At 43.5% G+C, this 17,918-nt stretch overlaps 1 protein-coding gene across 9 annotated transcripts in view; it reads right to left on the bottom strand.

Annotated features, from left to right (window-relative positions):
* KALRN (kalirin RhoGEF kinase) overlaps window positions 1–17,918 on the bottom strand; it is an 856,470-nt gene that overhangs the window by 420,132 nt on the left and 418,420 nt on the right. For all 9 annotated transcript variants that reach the window (XR_014450786.1, XM_083153542.1, XM_083153544.1 and 6 more), the window contains 2 exons: window positions 16,012–16,207; window positions 9,014–9,180 (listed from right to left, as the gene is read on the bottom strand). Coding sequence is in view for 8 of the 9 variants with exons in the window: in XM_083153542.1 (XP_083009668.1) it covers window positions 9,014–9,180; window positions 16,012–16,207 (363 nt within the window). In the remaining variant the exon portion in view is untranslated. The remainder of the gene's footprint in view (window positions 1–9,013; window positions 9,181–16,011; window positions 16,208–17,918) is intronic.

Raw genomic sequence — 17,918 nt, 5'->3', positions numbered from 1 at the left:
TTAAGGCATAATTGGTAGGTATAGTCAAATTTAAATCTGGTGCTTATATATTATGGGCTGCTGTTAGCATGCTAAGATTCAATCATTTTTCCCCCTGCAAACAAATGATCCGGAGGTGAGAGCGTGAGGATGGAAGCCGCAGCCAACGGGAGGACGCATAGCAAAGGCGTTGCTAGGATACGGGGAAGCCGGAAGACCACACTGATCTCAGCAAGCTGGATCACGTGATGGCTCTGAAAGCCTCCGTCGATCCTGACGCGCTGACGCATGATGCTTGCTGCCGCAAGCTGACGTGCGCTCCGTCTCTCTGACGCACACCGGAAGACACAGCTGTCGGGGGTCATCCTGCACTGATTTGGTAACGTATAAATACCGTCTTCTTGTGATATTTGTTACACCCTGATGAAAAATGTTGGAATAACATTTGAAACGTTGGCTCACTACCCCTGACTGTTGTTTTTATTCCTGGAGTGCCACCCTCTTCGTATATGTGTATTGGAGCGAGCTCACCCTCTTCTCCTGGGAGGGCACCCGGCTGTTTGATTTTTGATATATGGAGTGCCGGCCATTTCCCGGATCAGTTTTATATATATATATATATATATAGTCTTTTGAGAACAATACCAATCCTGGTAGATGATAAGTCCCAGTCTTTCTGAATCGTAAAGATGTTTAGGGAAATCTCCACTCCTGTGGTCAATCCAAAAGCCCAGCACTTCGCTCATAAGCTGGCAGCTCCACTCAATTAAACACGAAGGTTCTCCTGAATCCAATCAGGTTTTGGTATCTAAAAAGACAGTGTGGGCGCTCCAATAGTGCACGTTACCAATTTTTATGAAAATAAATTTATTAAAAGCAGCTTGATAAAAGCCTGAGGGCTGAAACGTCAACATAACCATTGTCTGGCTATGAGTTGTTTGTTATTGAACCAGTCCCGAGTGACGCAATCTTCTCCTATTATCTACATGGGACAGCATTGCCTGTACTTACTGAAGGCACCGGGCAAAAAGTTTCCTTCTGGAGTTCTAGGTTATGAGGCATACAGGTGGGCGGTCAGGATGTCCTTGTTATATTTATTAGGATTAACAGGGATTTTAATACTCCCCTCCTATTGGTCAATATACACAGCGGACTAAGTCTATGCAGAATGCCGCCTGACAGGCACCCACATTCCCCCATCCACCTTCACATGGATTTACACAAGTTCTGGAACCAAATCAAGTACAATCAAAATACAATGTAGCCACATTTCATATATCATTACACCAACATATGATATATTAATCAACATATATCAAAATTCACTTAAACATACAACAATGTCAGCAGCCCTTTTTTATACTAAATCAAGTGATCGTGTGTATGTTCATGCCATAGCGCATGTATCATATTGCATATTAATCAATTGTTATAACATAGTACATTCCACAACAGACACAAGAAGACATTTAGATAAAAAATACAAAAAAAATGTGAAAAACTGAAAAAATCATGAAAAACAACCCGAGTAAAGTTCATAAGGATATGTTTAAATTCAGTTCCTCGTTAAGTCCTGTAGGAAACAATGAGTTTAGTTTATAGATGTATTCGCTCTCCTTTTGTAATAACATAAGATGTCGGTATCCGCCCCTCTTGAGTGGTTTAACACAGTCTAGCGGCATAAACTTAAAGTCCCATATATTATGGCCGGCATCAAAAAAATGTCTTGCGACAGGTGGTTTGCTGGTGTCCCTAATCGTCAGTGCACGTTTAATTGAGGACCGGTGCATGGCTACACGTTCCTTGACCATACGGATAGTCTTTCCGACATAGATTTTCTGACAGGGACAAAGAATAGCATAGACCACATATTTACTTTCACATGTTAGTCTATGTTTGATGGGGTGCCTTCTACCTATAATTGGGTGTACAAAATATTCACCTGTCATGATGTGTGTACAGTTGACACACCTCCCACATCTAAAGACCCCATTCCTCATCGCCAGCCAGTTGGTATTCTGGCCCTTAGGGCTAATATCAGACGATGTTTTTTCTAATTCACTTTTTATAGTGTGGGGCCCAGAATTGCACTCTGTATTCGAGGTGAGGTCTTACCATTGCTTTATACAGTGGCATAATTACCCTTGAGTGCCTAGTTTCCATTCCCCTTTTAATGCTTGCTAAAATTTTGTTGGCCTTTTTTGTTGCTACATTACATTGGGCACTACATCCCAGTTTGCTGTCTATTTGGATCTCCTAGATCCTTTTCGAGTATGGAATTACCCAATTCCTCTCCGCTAAGGTTATAACTAGCACACTGGTTGTGTCTCCCAAGGTGCATAACCTTACATTTATCTACATTGAACCTCATCTTCCACTTTTTTGCCCACTCATCTAGATTTGCAAGATCATTTTGAAGCGTGATCTCTTCTGACGATTTAATAACTTTGCTAAGTTTTGTATCGTCCGCAAAGATGGATACATTGCTGAGTAACCCCATCCCAATATCGTTAATAAAAATGTTAAATAAAAAGGGCCCTAAAACCGAACCCTAGGGCACTCCACTTAGTACTGGTATCGTACCTGATACAGCACTGTTCACAACCACTCTTTGTTCTCTATTACACAGCCAATTCCCTACCCATCTGCAGATATTTTCACCCAATCCTAGGTTCTCCATTTTATTAATCAACCTCTTGTGTGGGACAGTATCAAATGCTTTAGCAAAATCTAGGAAATCACATCTACAGCGTTTCCATTATCAAGGTTTTGGCTAACCTCTTCATAGAACCCTAGTAGATTAGTTTGGCATGAACAATTTTTCACAAACCCATGTTGGTTAGTACTGAGTGGACAGTGATAGTCTAAGACATGTGCCGACAGGTGGTATTTCATGCCCTACCATCCACTAGCGCGTGGAGGGAGAATAAAATAGTGTACCAAGCCCGAAGCATGGATACCATCCCTTAAAATCCTTCAAATAGTTTACCCACAATTGATGTTAAACTAACGGGTCTGTAATTAGCGGGATCATCCTTTTTTGAATATTGGTACTACCTCTGGTATTCTCCAATCTTTTGGTGCTTTACCTAACGATAGTGAATTGCTAAAGATATAATGTAGGGGGGCAGCTAGTTCATCCCTTAATTCCATTAGTACCCTCGGATGAATCCCATCTGGCCCCAATGATTTATTTGTTTTGATTTTGCTGAGCCTCAGTATTATTTCCTTTGGCGTGAAATCCACAATGAGATCTGGCTTATTTGTCCCATTTGTGGTAGATGTTCGTTCCACAGTCTGCTCTCCCTTAGTAAATACTGATGAGAAGAACTAATTATACAGTTTTGCTTTTCCCTTATCCTCAGTAACACTTTTTCCACTAATATTAGTTAATGGGCCTATGTTTTCCTTAATTATACGTTTACTATTTATGTATTTAAAAAACTTCTTAGGGTTTGTTTTGCTTTCAGTGGCTATGCGCTCTTCATATAATTTGTTAGCTGCTTTGATTACCCCTTTACAAGTTTTGTTTGATTCTTTGTATTTTGCGAACGCCTCCTCATTCAATCTAGTCAGAAAACAAAATACTCCTAATCTGGCGCAAGTAAAGATGTTAAGTGAATAACGAGCAGCTGGTTAAATTCAGGGGACCATCAATTTCCCCAACTCAGGAACCGTAGAAAATAGAAAAATTGCGAATAAAACCAGCGCTGAGCTTCAATGGGAGAGTTCAAATGGAAATGGCAGTTAGCATAGATCCTACTTTAAAACGTCCCAAAGATGTATGCAGGTAGCAGTAACTTGAAAGGCAGGTGGGATCAGGGATATCCCTTAACGACAGACACTTACTTTCAAGTTCTGACCCGCATGCACGTAACAGTATCTGTGTAACTCCAAAAATCCCCACGTCTGTACACAGGAAGTTGGAATCAAACTTACTTTAGCTTTCTGTCACGAGTACACGTAACAGGTTCTTTACATCAAACGCTCCACTCCTCTGAAGGTAAAACACGATTTATTCTCCAGACATACAGATAAAAGCGGGGGTAATGTACACGGGAACAGGTAGGGTGATACGGAAGGCACAGCGGGACGGATGTCAGATGAGCCGGCGGGCAGCGCTGCAGACGCTGCGGCTTCAGTCCTCTGATCTGTGTCTGTGTCCTTCCTCTGATTGAGTCGGCATCAACGCGTTTCGGAAGATATTTTCCTTTGTCAAGATATGCCGCTATCATTCCCGGGCTTCTTTTCAAGGGAGGCTTGTTGGTCACATGATGTTTATCGACCAATAAGCTGTACCTAGCCCGGCTTGTGTTGTTACACATAACTACCTACTCATTAACATGCTGGGTGCGATTTTAACAGGCAGGTAGGTAGTTATGTGTAACAACACAAGCATGGGGTACAGACGTGGGGATTTTTGGAGTTACACAGATACTGTTACGTGCATGCGGGTCAGAACTTGAAAGTAAGTGTCTGTCGTTAAGGGATATCCCTGATCCCACCTGCCTTTCAAGTTACTGCTACCTGCATACATCTGTGGGACGTTTTAAAGTAGGATCTATGCTGACTGCCATTTCCATTTGAACTCTCCCATTGAAGCTCAGCGCTGGTTTTATTCGCAATTTTTCTATTTTCTACGCCTCCTCATTCAAGTTATTTTTTATAGAATTTAAATGCTCTTGTTTTATTGTTGATAGCTGACCTTACTTTTTGTCCAACCATGGTGGCTTTTTTTAATTGAATTTACCCTTATTTACTTTAGGAATGTATTTAATAGTTAATGAATCAAGCACCTTTTTTAAAGTATCCCAATTTACTGAAGTTGATTTCCAGTGAAACCATATTGTGATCACTGTTCCCTAGTTGTTCAATTAGTTTTGTACTTGAAACTAAGTCTATGTTATTTGTTAACACTAAATCCAAGAGTGCCTCATCACGAGTTGGAGCTTTTACCCTTTGTGTAATAAACTGATCTTTAACCTCTTCAGTGGCAATCCCGAGAATTTTCCGGGCTGTGCCTCAGTGCCCAGTCTGGCAAGCCCGGAAAATTCTCGGGATTGCCACTGTTTGGAGTCGGACATCCCCTCTGCGGCGTCGCCTCCTCCTCCCTCCTCCTCCACCCTCCCCTCCGGGTTTTCAATAGAAGTCCCCGGCGCCGGCTTATGACAAGCCGGCTGCCGGGGACAGCGATGCGGTGGGGGGGCGCAGGTCCGGGCAGCCGCTGATTGACAGTTCAGAGGCGCTGCCCGGACCCAGGGGGGTAGTGGTGGTTTTTTTTTTAAAGGGAGCGCTCCCCCAAAAAAAACCTTGCCCACTGGGGAGCACTCCCCCCAAAAAAAACCACCACTGAAGGGGTTAAGTAAGCTTAAGAACCCATTGCTTCTTGCTGTATTACATGTTTCATTTTACCAATCAATGTCGGGTAAATTAAAATCCCCCGTAATTAACACCTGTTACTGATTTGATGATTGTTTGATTTAATTTAAAAGAAGAGACTCTTCCCTTTGGTTTATGTTCGGTGGTCTGTAGCATACCCCTATTATAATTTTTTTTTTTTTTTTTTATTATTGTCGGTTATCTCTGTCAACACTGCTTCCGAGTTATCTTCTTCTATATCTGTGCTCATTTTTTCTCACATTATGTTAAGTTATTATTTACATATAGGCAGAGACCCTCGCCCCTTCGATTTTCCCTGTCTTTCCGTTCCCCCACAGTACCGCGACCGGAAATTGCCAGACGATACCGGAAGTCAGCACCGGGATTGCGGACTGACGCCAATGATTGGACCTTTTTTAGATAGTTCTCCTATAAATAAGGTGACTAGAGATTTGCAGCCATACTCCTTGAAAAAGGACACATTGGTGTCCGAAACGCGTTGGAGCGGCTGCACCTACATACTGGGAGATTTGGAGAAGGAGTGACCTCTCTGTGGACTGACGCTGTGGCTACCCGGGTCCTGAACATCTGTCACCGTCTATGCCCATTTAGAGAGCCTTTTACCTGGTTCTCCATCATTTATGGTAAATTCTACCCCTTCTCCTCTCGCCTGGACTTGTGTGTTTTATCATTGATTTGTTTTTTTATATTGTGTGCAAAAATAAAAAGTGGCATTGCGCAATATTCTTCTCCTCTCTTCCTATGTGGGATATCCATTGTTGATGGAGTGTGTGCGGAGTTGGAATATGAAAATGGTCCATGGTCATTGACCCTTGCTATCTGTTATCTGGAGAAGAGGATTGCCACAAAACCCTAAGGGAGGTGTGGTTGAATTGTATCTGTGTGAGCGCTGACAGTGAGGACCGACCCCTGTTTTGTATCCCTGTGGATACTCACCTGTTCTACGTTGTCCTACCACCATCTGGGAAGGCGGTTTGTGGATTGGACTTCACAGCCAGCAGCCCTAAATATTTATTTGTCTAGTGATCTAGTTTGCGCAGAACTATTGTGTCCCGGTTGAGCCTTGCCACACCATTGCTCTTCATCTGAAAATTAGTTTCCTTCCCTTTTTTTTATATATATTTGTAAAAATATTTGATGTTTTTGTATGTGTCACTCATTTTTGTATATTGTAATTTACAGCATGAATTGTAAACTTCCACTGCCCCTGAGGAAGTCATTCAATATGACGAAACTCGTGGGCATTCTACTAGACTTTGGAAGTCTTAACCCTCAATGAAATTATTAATTTGTTTTATGAAGTGATGTTTATGATTGCCCTAAAGGCTTTTTTTATTTATTATTAATAAATTGTTTTTCATTCAGTGGCTGTGATAATATCCATTAGCGCACCCTGCTTTCCCTTTCCTTTGCATCTCTAAAACCCTGGCTCCTGTCTAACAGGGGACACCGCAGTGGTGCAGCCAACATTCTGATTTGGGCGCAAGTTTGGGGTTATTGTGTGTCTCTCTCTCTCTCTATATATCTATCTATATATATATATAATTAGTGTTCATTCTAGCACCCGCCAACATTAAGTTCATCTTTCATGCCTGGGGTGTCGCTGTCTGCTGTGGTGTTTCTAGCACAGGTCTTGTTAGCATATCAATGCTGATATACAGACCACACTGTGCTAGAAGCACTATAGCAGACAGCGACACCCCAGGCAGGGAAGAGGAACTGCATGGGTTTTCAAAGTTGGCGGTTGCTAGAATGAACACTAATATATACACAGTTTATAAATATGTGTTCTATGTGTGTGCATTTGTGTGTATGTATGTTCTCTGTGTGTGTGTGTGTGTGTGTATATGTATATGTATATATATATATATATATATATATATATATATGTGTGTGTTTATGTAACACCATAGTTGCTGACATCAGGCCCAGCTACAAGGAGGGTTCAAAAGGGACAGCCATGACAGGCCCCGATGATCTGTGGAGCCCAAAGCCAGTCATCCACTTAGCCCCCCTTCCTCTGGGCTACTCACCCACCTGATCCCTTGCTGCTCAGATGGCCAGCCTCCTCACCGCCCAGCTGCTCAGGTGCCCCCCCCCCAACACCCCCTTTTCTGAAGTGCGGCCCTCGAAAGTGTTAAGTGGCCCCCTCAGCTGAAATTATTGCCCATATATATATATATATATATATATATATATATATATATATATATATATATATATATATATATATATACAGCATTCAGGTGCCGTGGGGAGACATTGCGGCGTTACACCACTGAATCGTGGTTGACAGCAGTGACGGACGCCGGCGGTGATTACCTGGACAGGTGAGTAAGGCGTGTCCACGCCAGTTCTGGGTGAGTGGTGGCGGGAAATTTATGTATAAATATGCTATGTGTTTCTACCATGATTGTCTGTCCTTGCAAACGGGGGTTTGTTACCCCGAAACGCCGTTGGAGAATAAAGGCTGTTTTAATATTATATTGGAATTCAAGTCTGATTGAGTGCCACCCACCACACTGGTATGTTACCCCTGCAAAGGGTTTTGGAGGGCACCACAGCATTTCATCAATATTGAAGGGAGTGCCGGATCCAATTAAAATGTTTAATTGATGAATTTCTGTATTGGGAAATTTATATAAAGTGACACGCTGGGGAGTGGCAGTTATTAGCAATATAGTGGCAGTCATGAGCAGTTGGTCGGAGAGGCCAGAGCAGGATTGTGGTAGCGCAGAGAGCACTACAGAGAGATAGATAGACTGGTAGTGCTGGTGCTTGCAGTGCACCACCATGTATTTTAGTTTACAAGATGGATTAAAGCAAGGGCTAGATGACAACTTCCAGTCTGGGGGAGAGCAGACCTAACAAAGTGACCTGGCTTCTCTACCAGTGGGATTTTATGTGGAACTCAAAATAAACACACAGGGAAAAAAATCCACCACTACACTAAAATGTATGTTTTCTGAGTCCCAGTGTCCATGTCGACTGTGTCGACATTCGGGTAAAAAAAATACAGTGAAAAACCCTGTGTCGACCCTTTTACTGTCTATCTACACCATGTCGACCTAATGGTTGTGTCAACCTAATAACACGTCGACCTAAAGACATGTCGACCTAGAGCCATGTTGACCTTGAACCATGTTGACCTATCCCAATGTCGACCTAATGGTGTCGACCTAACAATTGTCGACCAACTTGCTGTAGACCAAATGACTGTATCCCATCATCCCTTTGACTGTATTTGAATGTGGAAAAAATGGTCAATATAATTTATTACTCTGACTGTATTTGAATGTGGACCAAAAGTAACAGCTCACAATTACCAGGTCCCGACGATCTGTTTTAAAACAAAGCCATGATTTTGTGGTATTCCAAAAAGCAATCTCACAAACAAATTGCGGCCCATATTTTTTATTTTTATGCCTTAGTATGGTAACCTATTATCCCTAGAAACTTCATGACTGTAGTTGACGATTATGTTCTGAAATATAGTTAGTAATAAGTGTTTCCACGTGAAATTTTAGTGAAAAATAAGAATTTTCGACTGACTTTCAATTCAGGTCAGGAAGGTACACATACAGGAAACAGTCACTGCCTGCTAATTAGATACAAATAAATTGTGCACACTGACCTGCTTGACTTCTGTCTGTAGATGGCGCAATTGTAGACATTGCTCTAGACGCTTTTGCGTCTGGTCTGCATTCAGATCAAGCTCATGTTGCTTCTCATGGAGGAATTCAAGTAATTCTTGCACCTGTGTGGCCAGGTCTGTATCCTTCTCACAGATGAGCTCTATTCCTACATTAAAAAGACAAAATGTGAGCAATCTCAGCATAATAGCCACACAATAGGTTTATATATTTATTAACAGATTAGTTTCCACATTGGGTGCCTTGGAATTGTGGAGCATCATGGGACACTTGCATGGGGGTAAAGAACCAAACCAACATTCATCAAATTAAATTATTTATGGTTACCAGTGCTGGTGGCTGCTAAACATAAAATATGTGGCCAAACAGAAGTCCAATAACACACAACTGAACCTTAAGGATGACTTAATTTAATATTTTGTTAGGGGTGCTATGAAAAAAATCTGATTAACAGTTACTGATATAGTGCAAACAAATTCTACATTGCTTTACAGAGCATATTTGAGTGATTCAAATTAGTCCCTGCTCAATGGAATTTATATTCTATATTACCCACCACAATGAACACAAAAACAATGCAAATATAGGTTGAGAATCCCTTATCCAAAATGCTCAGGACCAGAAGAATTTTGGATAATGGATTATTCCGTATTTCATAATATTTTTATATTTCAATGATGTATCTTGATTTATCTTGCATTTATGTTGTATAAACACATCAAACACATGAAATACACACAAACATATTTTATTTGTGCATAGAACAAGGTTTCAAAACATGAAACAACATTTGTGTACAATCTCAGGTACTGAACTTACAGTAAATGCCAAGCAATAATTTTCTTGCAGATATTTAGTTCCAGTACATATCATGCCCTCAGTAGTGCTGTTATTGATGTCCCAGTAGTGTTTTTAGCTTTTTTTCACTTTCTGGAGTTGGATAATGGACATTTGGATAAGGGATACTCAACCTGTACCTATAAAGGTTTTACAAAAGCCAATTGGCCAACCACAATGTTTTCTTGAATGTGGGAGGATAATGGAGCACCCAGATTAAACCCACAAGGAGAACATTGAAATTCCACTCAGATAATGATTTTGTCATGACTCAAAAGTCACCTCAGATCTAATGGTGCGTACACACAGTGAGATTTCACTTTCTATTTCACTTCTATTCAATCTTGGTCTGGGTTGTTTACAGTGTTCACATTCGATTTTGAATATGTAGTACAGATCTGTACTATAAGCCAACACTTTACTCATACATCTGTTGACACCTGGCACAAGTTATTTATCCAGTGATGTCCAATCTTTTTACAATTTCTGATGTATCAAACCTGCTTCACAAGTCTGAAATGAATCATTTAATATGTGACATGTGTATTCTGTGTTCCAACTGAGTCTGAATCTGTATACAGAAGAAACAGAACCTGGCATGAAAAAATCCACAGCCACTGCATCATAGAACTTCATATAGAGATTCTGACTAAGGCACAAACTGATAAATTGTCGCAAATGAAATGGATCATGAATGCTGTCTGGTGTCGCAGTTTTGTTGCATCACATTGTGCTTAAAAAGTACATCTGTAGATCTCTTATGCAGATATTTAAGAACAGCAAGTGGTCATTTCTGACAAATCGGTACTTATATGTTAGTTGTGCGCCCACTAAGCTATTTGCTTAGAACATTTTTTTCACTCAGATGTTTTTATAACTATTTTATTAAGAATGAGTTAAAGTAGAGATGACATGCAGTAGAAGTATGCAACTATTACAGTAAATTACAAAGTATATCATCATTACAAAGAAGAACAGACAGTAAAAGTCAAAATGTTGTATAAAGATTTGTCAGTACTTATATGTTAGTTGGGCGCCCACTATAGTTAGTACGCTCATAACCCATAAGCGCAGTGAGCTCGCCACGCTTCGGGTTCAGTGGCTTGCTGCACTCGCCACACTATATAAAATCGACTCCATGCCGACATGAATAGTGGGGTTATGAGCGTACTAACTATAGTGGGCGCCCAACTAACATATAAGTACTGACAAATCTTTATACAACATTTTGACTTTTACTGTCTGTTCTTTGTAATGATGATATACTTTGTAAATTACTCTAATAGTTGCTGTCACAACATTCAGTTATTGTTTGGTTCTTACCTGGTTTGTGGCTTCTCCTGTCAGTTCAGCCCTGCTCCATGCTGCAAGGGAGTTCTGTGTGGTCTGAGCTTTGCTAATTGATAACATCACCTGGCTGAGTCCATGCTGCCAGACAGCTCTGTGTAACCTGACCATTGTTAATGATTAAACACCTGAGTGAGACATGCTCAGCTCTCATTGATTGAGGCACAGGTGATCCAGTTCCTTGTGCTTCCTATAAAAGGCAGTCTCTGGCAGACAGAAGGTGCCAGAGAATAGGTTCACTAACCTGCTCCAGCGTTCCCAGTGCTTGGTCGGATATCCAGTGTTACCAGTGTATGAATCCGGCTATTCTCCTGACTATTCTCCTGCCTGCTCCCTGTGTACTGCATTCGTGACATCCTGTGTATGACCTAGGCTTGTTCTGTGACCATTCTCCTGCCCGCTTCCTGTGTACTGCATCCTGTGACTCCCAGTGTATGACCCGACTAGTACTTGGACTCTTGCTCAAGTCTACTCCTATAGTACCTGTATCTGTCTAAAAGTTCCTGACCTGGCAAGTCTGACCATGAGTATTCCAGAGCTTACCCTGCCTTATGCCCAGTGTTTACCAGCTCCATGTGGGAAACCTGACCAGGGGACCGTGACCGGCGTACCGAGTGCAGCGAAGCCCAAATGCCGCTTGGAGGGGTCACTGGCGAAAACCACCGGTATGGTTAGACTCCGCACCCCTGAGTCAGGTCAAGCCAATTCCCGGTCTGGCATTCACCCGTCCGAGTCAAAAACCATGACAGAATACTCTGGCCCAACCAAGGAGCTATTGGAGCAACCGTTTGCTGGGGTTAGCGAGCAAGAGCTGGATCAGGCTATGATATTTCAGTTTTTGCAGACCCTGTTACAGCAGAAGAATGTTCCACCTCCTTTAACCCCTGTGGAATGCGATTCAGGAACATTAAAGGATCTTGTGCAGCTGATGCAGCAGTTACAAGAAATTTTGCTGGACAGCTTTTCCAGGAGCAAGGTACCCTCTACTACGGGTCCGGTGCCTGCAAGACCCTCTGACGCCATTCTGGGCATTCCAGTGGCATCCGCATCTGTGCCCTGTAAGGACAGGTACCTGAGTAGGCCTTGTCCTCAGTTATCTGATGAGGAACGCCAGCGGCGCAGGTCCTTAAATTTATGTTTTTATTGTGGAGCCCAGGACCATTTGATTGCTCCCTCCGTGAGGCCAGGAATGAGATTATTGCTTCTGTACCCACTCAGGAAGAGTTTCGTGGCTATCACTGGGGTCCCAGAACTAAGATCTTTTTGCCTAAAAGCAGTACATTTTCGGTCAAGCCGCAAGAAGCGATCCCGAGTGTCAAGTTCCGAGAGGGGAGTCCGGATGTCCAACCCCAAGAGGGGGTCCCATCAGTCCAACCCCAGAAGGGGGTCCTGTCCATTCAGCCCCAGGAGGGAGTTCATGGTCACAAGCCCCAGGAGGGAAGTCCGAGTATCAAACCCAAAGATGGGGTCCTGTCCAGCCAACCCCAGATGGGGGTTCTGTCAGTCCAGCCCAAGGAGGGGCTTCGGAGTATTGTGCTCCAGGAGGAGCTTCCTAGTGTCCTGCCCAAGGAGGGGCTTACGATTATTGTGCTCCAGGATGAGCTTCCTAGTTTCTTGCCCAAGGAAGGGCTTCCTAGTGTCTTGCATGAAGAGGGGCATCAAAGTGTTTCACCCCAAGTGGACTCTCACAGTGCCGAGTTCCGAGAGGGGTCTCAGAATGGCGAGCCCCAAGAAGGGGTACAGAGTCTTTTTTCCTCGGAAGGGGTCTCTGAGAGTCAATTCCCAGGAGGGTTCTCAAAGTTTCAAGCCGCAGAAAGGGGTTCAGAGTGTCGTGCACCAGGAGGGGTCTCAGACTGTCAGACTCCAAGCAGGGTCTCGGAGTACCACACCCCAAACAGGGTCTCTGAGCATTGCGCCCCAGGAGGGTTTCCTGAGCACTGCACCCCAAGAGGGGTCTCTGAAAGTGATACCCCAAAAAGGGCCTACCCCAAGAGGAATCTGCGAGTGTTGCACCCCAAAAGGATCCTCTGGTTGCCACACCCCAAGAAGGGTCTCTGAGTGTGGCTTCCCAGGGTGGACCACTGAGCACTTTGCCTCAAGAAGGGGCTCTATATATCACCCCAGAAGGAGGTTCCGAGTCCGTCACCCCAGAAGGGGGTTCCGAGTCCGTCACCCCAGGAGGGGGTTCCGAGTCCGTCACCCCAGGAGGGGGTTCCGAGTCCGTCACCCCAGGAGGGGGTTCCGAGTCCGTCACCCCTGGTAGGGGTTTCAGGTCTCTCACACCTGGTAGAGATCAATCTGGCCTTGCCTACAGGCATGAGGACCCATCTGCCCTTGCCTCCGTGCATGAGGACCCATCTGCCCTTGCCTCCATGCATGAGGACCCATCTGCGCTTGCCTCCGTGCATGAGGACCCATCTGCCCTTGCCTCCGGGCATGAGGACCCATCTGCCCTTGCCTCCGGGCATGAGGACTTGTGTGCTGTGGCCTCAGGCTCAGTCTTCGTGTCCTCAGGATCAGTCTCCGTGTCCTCAGGATCAGTCCCCGTGGTCTCCGGGCCAGTCCCCGTGGTCTCCGGGCCAGTCTCTGTGGCCTGTGGGCCAGTCTCAGTGGCCTTCGGGCCTTCCTCCGTGGCCTCCGGGCCTTCCTCCGTGGCCTCTGGGCCTGTCCCCATTGCCTCCATGGTCTCCAAGTGTGCTTCCTTGGCCTCCGTGGCCTCTGGGCCTGTCCCCATTGCCTCCGGGCCTGAGTCTATTGCTTCCATGACCCCTGGGCCTAAACATGTTAACCAAGGAAAAATGTATAGTGTGCCGATGCCTACTGGACATCCGAGAGGGTTCGCCTGCCATACCCGGTGTTCGAGAGGTGTCCATTTCATCGGAGGTGGCTGTCCTATCTGAGGCTTCAGTCCTGCCTCAAGTTCAAGAGACATCCGTTGTGTCTAAGGTCCTTCCCGGGTTGGCTGTGATACAGAAACCAGCTGAGAAGTCATCTGAAAATATTTGCTTTGATGGGAACCTTGCCCATTACCAGGCTTTAGCAGATCACTACTTAGATGCCATGAATCATGATCCATCTTCCGGAGTCAATCTGGCTAATATTGTAAAATTTATGATCTTATCCTTCCGAGAAGCACTAAAATGGGTCAATCCACTTGTTGAAGCCAATGATCATCGACTGCAAGATCTGATATCATTCTCCAGGGCTGTGATCGAGAAATTTGAATCTAAGACTCCTTCATCTTCCTTGGTTAAAAGTCTGCCCATGCCTCTTCAAAACCATGGGTCATCTAGATGGCATGCCGAGAGTATTAGAGCTTCTGCAAAAAATTTTTTTCCAAGATCTGAATCAAAGAACTCAACAGTTAGGGGCATTTGTGACGGCTCTTTAGCACTTCATGGTCTCAAAGAATCATCTGCTAAAAAATCTTTGATCTGCACCCCAGAACTAGACTCCAACTCAGATTATGATTCTGAACACGATGCCGCTCCTTTTCTGGGTGGTCTAGTGTTGGCCAGAGCCCATTTTGAAGAGCCAGAGGTGTCACCAGCCTTGAAGGATTCTAAGTGTTCTTCTAAGAAAAAGAAGCGCCGCAAGCGACCTTGAAAATTTCCATGTATGGTGTTCGGAGTCCACCCCTAGAGGGGAGGGTAATGTCACAACATTCAGTTATTGTTTGGTTCTTCCCTGGTTTTTGGCTTCTACTGTCAGTTCAGCCCTGCTCCATGCTGCAAGGGAGTTCTGTGTGGTCTGAGCTTTGCTAATTGATTACATCACCTGGCTGAGTCCATGCTGCCAGACAGCTCTGTGTAACCTGACCATTGCTAATGATTAAACACCTGAGTGAGACATGCTCAGCTCTCATTGATTGAGGCACAGGTGATCCAGTTCCTTGTGCTTCCTATAAAAGGCAGTCTCTGGCAGACAGAAGGTGCCAGAGTATAGGTTCACTAACCTGCTCCAGCGTTCCCAGTGCTTGGTCGGATATCCAGTGTTACCAGTGTATGAATCCGGCTATTCTCCTGAATATTCTCCTGCCTGCTCCCTGTGTACTACATCCGTGACATCCAGTGTATGACCTTGGCTTGTTCTGTGACCATTCGCCTGCCCGCTCCCTGTGTACTGCATTCGTGACATCCTGTGTATGACCTGGGCTTGTTCTGTGACCATTCTCCTGCCCGCTCCCTGTGTACTGCATCCTGTGACTCCCAGTGTATGACCCGACTAGTACTTGGACTCTTGCTCATCTACTCCTATAGTACCTGTATCTGTCTAAAAGTTCCTGACCCGGCAAGTCTGACCATGAGTATTCCAGAGCTTACCCTGCCTTATGCCCAGTGTTTACCAGCTCCATGTGGGAAACCTGACCAGGGGACCGCGACCGGCGTACCGAGTGCAGCGAAGCCCAAATCCTGCTTGGAGGGGTCACTGGCGAAAACCACCGGTACGGTTAGACTCCGCACCCCTGAGTCAGGTCAAGCCAATTCCCGGTCTGGCATTCACCCGTCCAAGTCAAAAACCGTGACAGTTGCATACTTCTACTGCAAGTCATCTCTACTTTAACTCATGCTTAATAAAAGTTATAAAAAAAAAAGTACATCTGAGTGAAAAAAATGTTCATCAGTGACCCAGTTGCACAGGACCTGGCAATCAGAGAAGGGATGTTTGGCAATAATGTATAGTATAGATACTGTATATTAACTCAAGAAAAATGGTTTTATCAGGCTGGAATTGATGATGAGGAAGACATTTTGACTTGCCTACCTGTTGGTTGTATTGCCTATCAGCCACTTACCTGATGCTTGAACCTCCATGATGTACTGATGTAAATCTTGGCCCTGTTGAATGACTTCAAAAGTCATGTTGTTCATTGCTAATTTACGTTCCTTGTGACGCTGCAGTCTCTGTTCTGCTAAAGTTAGATCTTCTGTATTGAAATCATTCATCTGCCGGAGAAGATCTTCGTTCCAGGCATCCAGCTCAGCAGTCACCTGCCACAAAAGAACAGATTCATCATGCCACCCGGAACCACTAATAAGCACAAATATGAGAGCTTTACTCAATCCCGTCACTATGTAATAAAGAACATCCCATAATGCTTTGGCTGGAGAAGTTGTCATTGCCTTACCTTACATGTAGACTTACGAACTGGGAATTACATAATATAAAACATTTTCCATCCAGAACCTGTCAATACAGCTTAATTTATTATACACTGACAGAAAGGAGACAGTACCCCCCCAAATCATGTCAGAAACAGAAGAATTGTTTGAAGGAGACTTAACTCCTTTGTGAAAGGTCCAGTGTTAAGTACATTTATGTAGCTTTCACATCACATAAAACATTTTGAAACGTTTTGAAAAACTGTAATTTTAAATGGTATTTTAAACGGGTCTAGTGTTCATATTGCAGCAGATTACCATTTAAAAATACTGTTTAAGTACCATTCACATCACCAGTCAAGCCGTTTAACCTCTGAACACGTTTCTACCCACAGCTTATTTCCTGGTTCAGGGAAGGGACGCAAGACAAGGGACAGCCTATCACAGTGCTCTAACCTTTATTTTTTACTAAATACCATTTCAGTGCCATTCAGACAGCACAAAAAACAGCTCTGAATTGGCTTTAAAACGGGTAGGACTCTGCTTTTTAAACGTGTTGAAATACCAGTTAACTTTAAATGGTATTTCAACTATGACACTTTCACACTGCAGCCTTAAACGTTTTAAAAGGCAAAAAAACGGCAATATACCGTTTTAAAAGTGTGATGTGAAAGCTACATTACTTGCTGTACAGATGGAGCCAGGCTCATCGAGCCTGTTCCCGGTGAGCCAGTCGCCATGCAACACCTGTGAACATGAAGCACGTGCTTCCGAGACGCTCCGGTCGAGCCGATGAGAACGGCTACATCTGCATTTTGTACCAAAATTTACTAAATGTAACAAGTAAGTTTTAGAGATAAGGGGGTGAGGGATATATCCGCACAAGCAGGTGCTATAGCACCAGAGTTACCCCAAACGAGACATTATCAATTTTCTCAAAGGGGGTGCAGCCAAAGACAATAAATGTAACAACAGAAAAAGGGACAGAGAAGAATGTCTTTTTTGTTGGCGCACAAGAGTAGTTTTGAAAGAAATGTATGTATTAAAATTTTTATATCTTTATTGAAACATGTTTAAAATAAGAACTGTCCAGTCCGTGAAATATATCATATATGTGTGTGAAAGCTGTTTTTCAATTTGATAGGTTTTTAATAAAGTTAAAATAATTGTTATCTGTGTCCTTTTATGTGTTTTTATTAAATTTAGGTCCTTTTCTACTAGGGAGTTTTTAAATTGTTCTGTAGGGGAGTTATTCCATTATTACTTTGGTGTGCTTATCTATAAAGGAACTATCACATGACTTACTCCTTACAGTTTTACTCCCTTTGTGATGCTATTCTGTTTCACTATGTTCTTAACTTCCTTTGGCGAGTTCAGTACATGCAAGTGATTCAGTTTATTTCTTAATTCCACATATCACTTGTTTCCTGGCTTGATTGTCTGTCAGATCTCAGTAATGTGCTCACTTGTCACACCAATTTATCATTAATTTAAGAGTATTACTTTGCGTACCAGCGAGCCCCAATGCAGCACAAAGTATGATACTAAATGTTTCAATCAAAACAGTTTCTCATAAGATTTGTATCCGTACATATCAGTT

The sequence above is a fragment of the Crinia signifera genome, chromosome 7, assembly GCF_055691185.1.
Source record: "Crinia signifera chromosome 7, ASM5569118v1, whole genome shotgun sequence".
In the NCBI taxonomy this organism is placed as follows: domain Eukaryota; kingdom Metazoa; phylum Chordata; class Amphibia; order Anura; family Myobatrachidae; genus Crinia; species Crinia signifera.
Note: the sequence above shows the minus strand (reverse complement) of the source record. Positions and strands in the feature narration are given on the sequence as shown.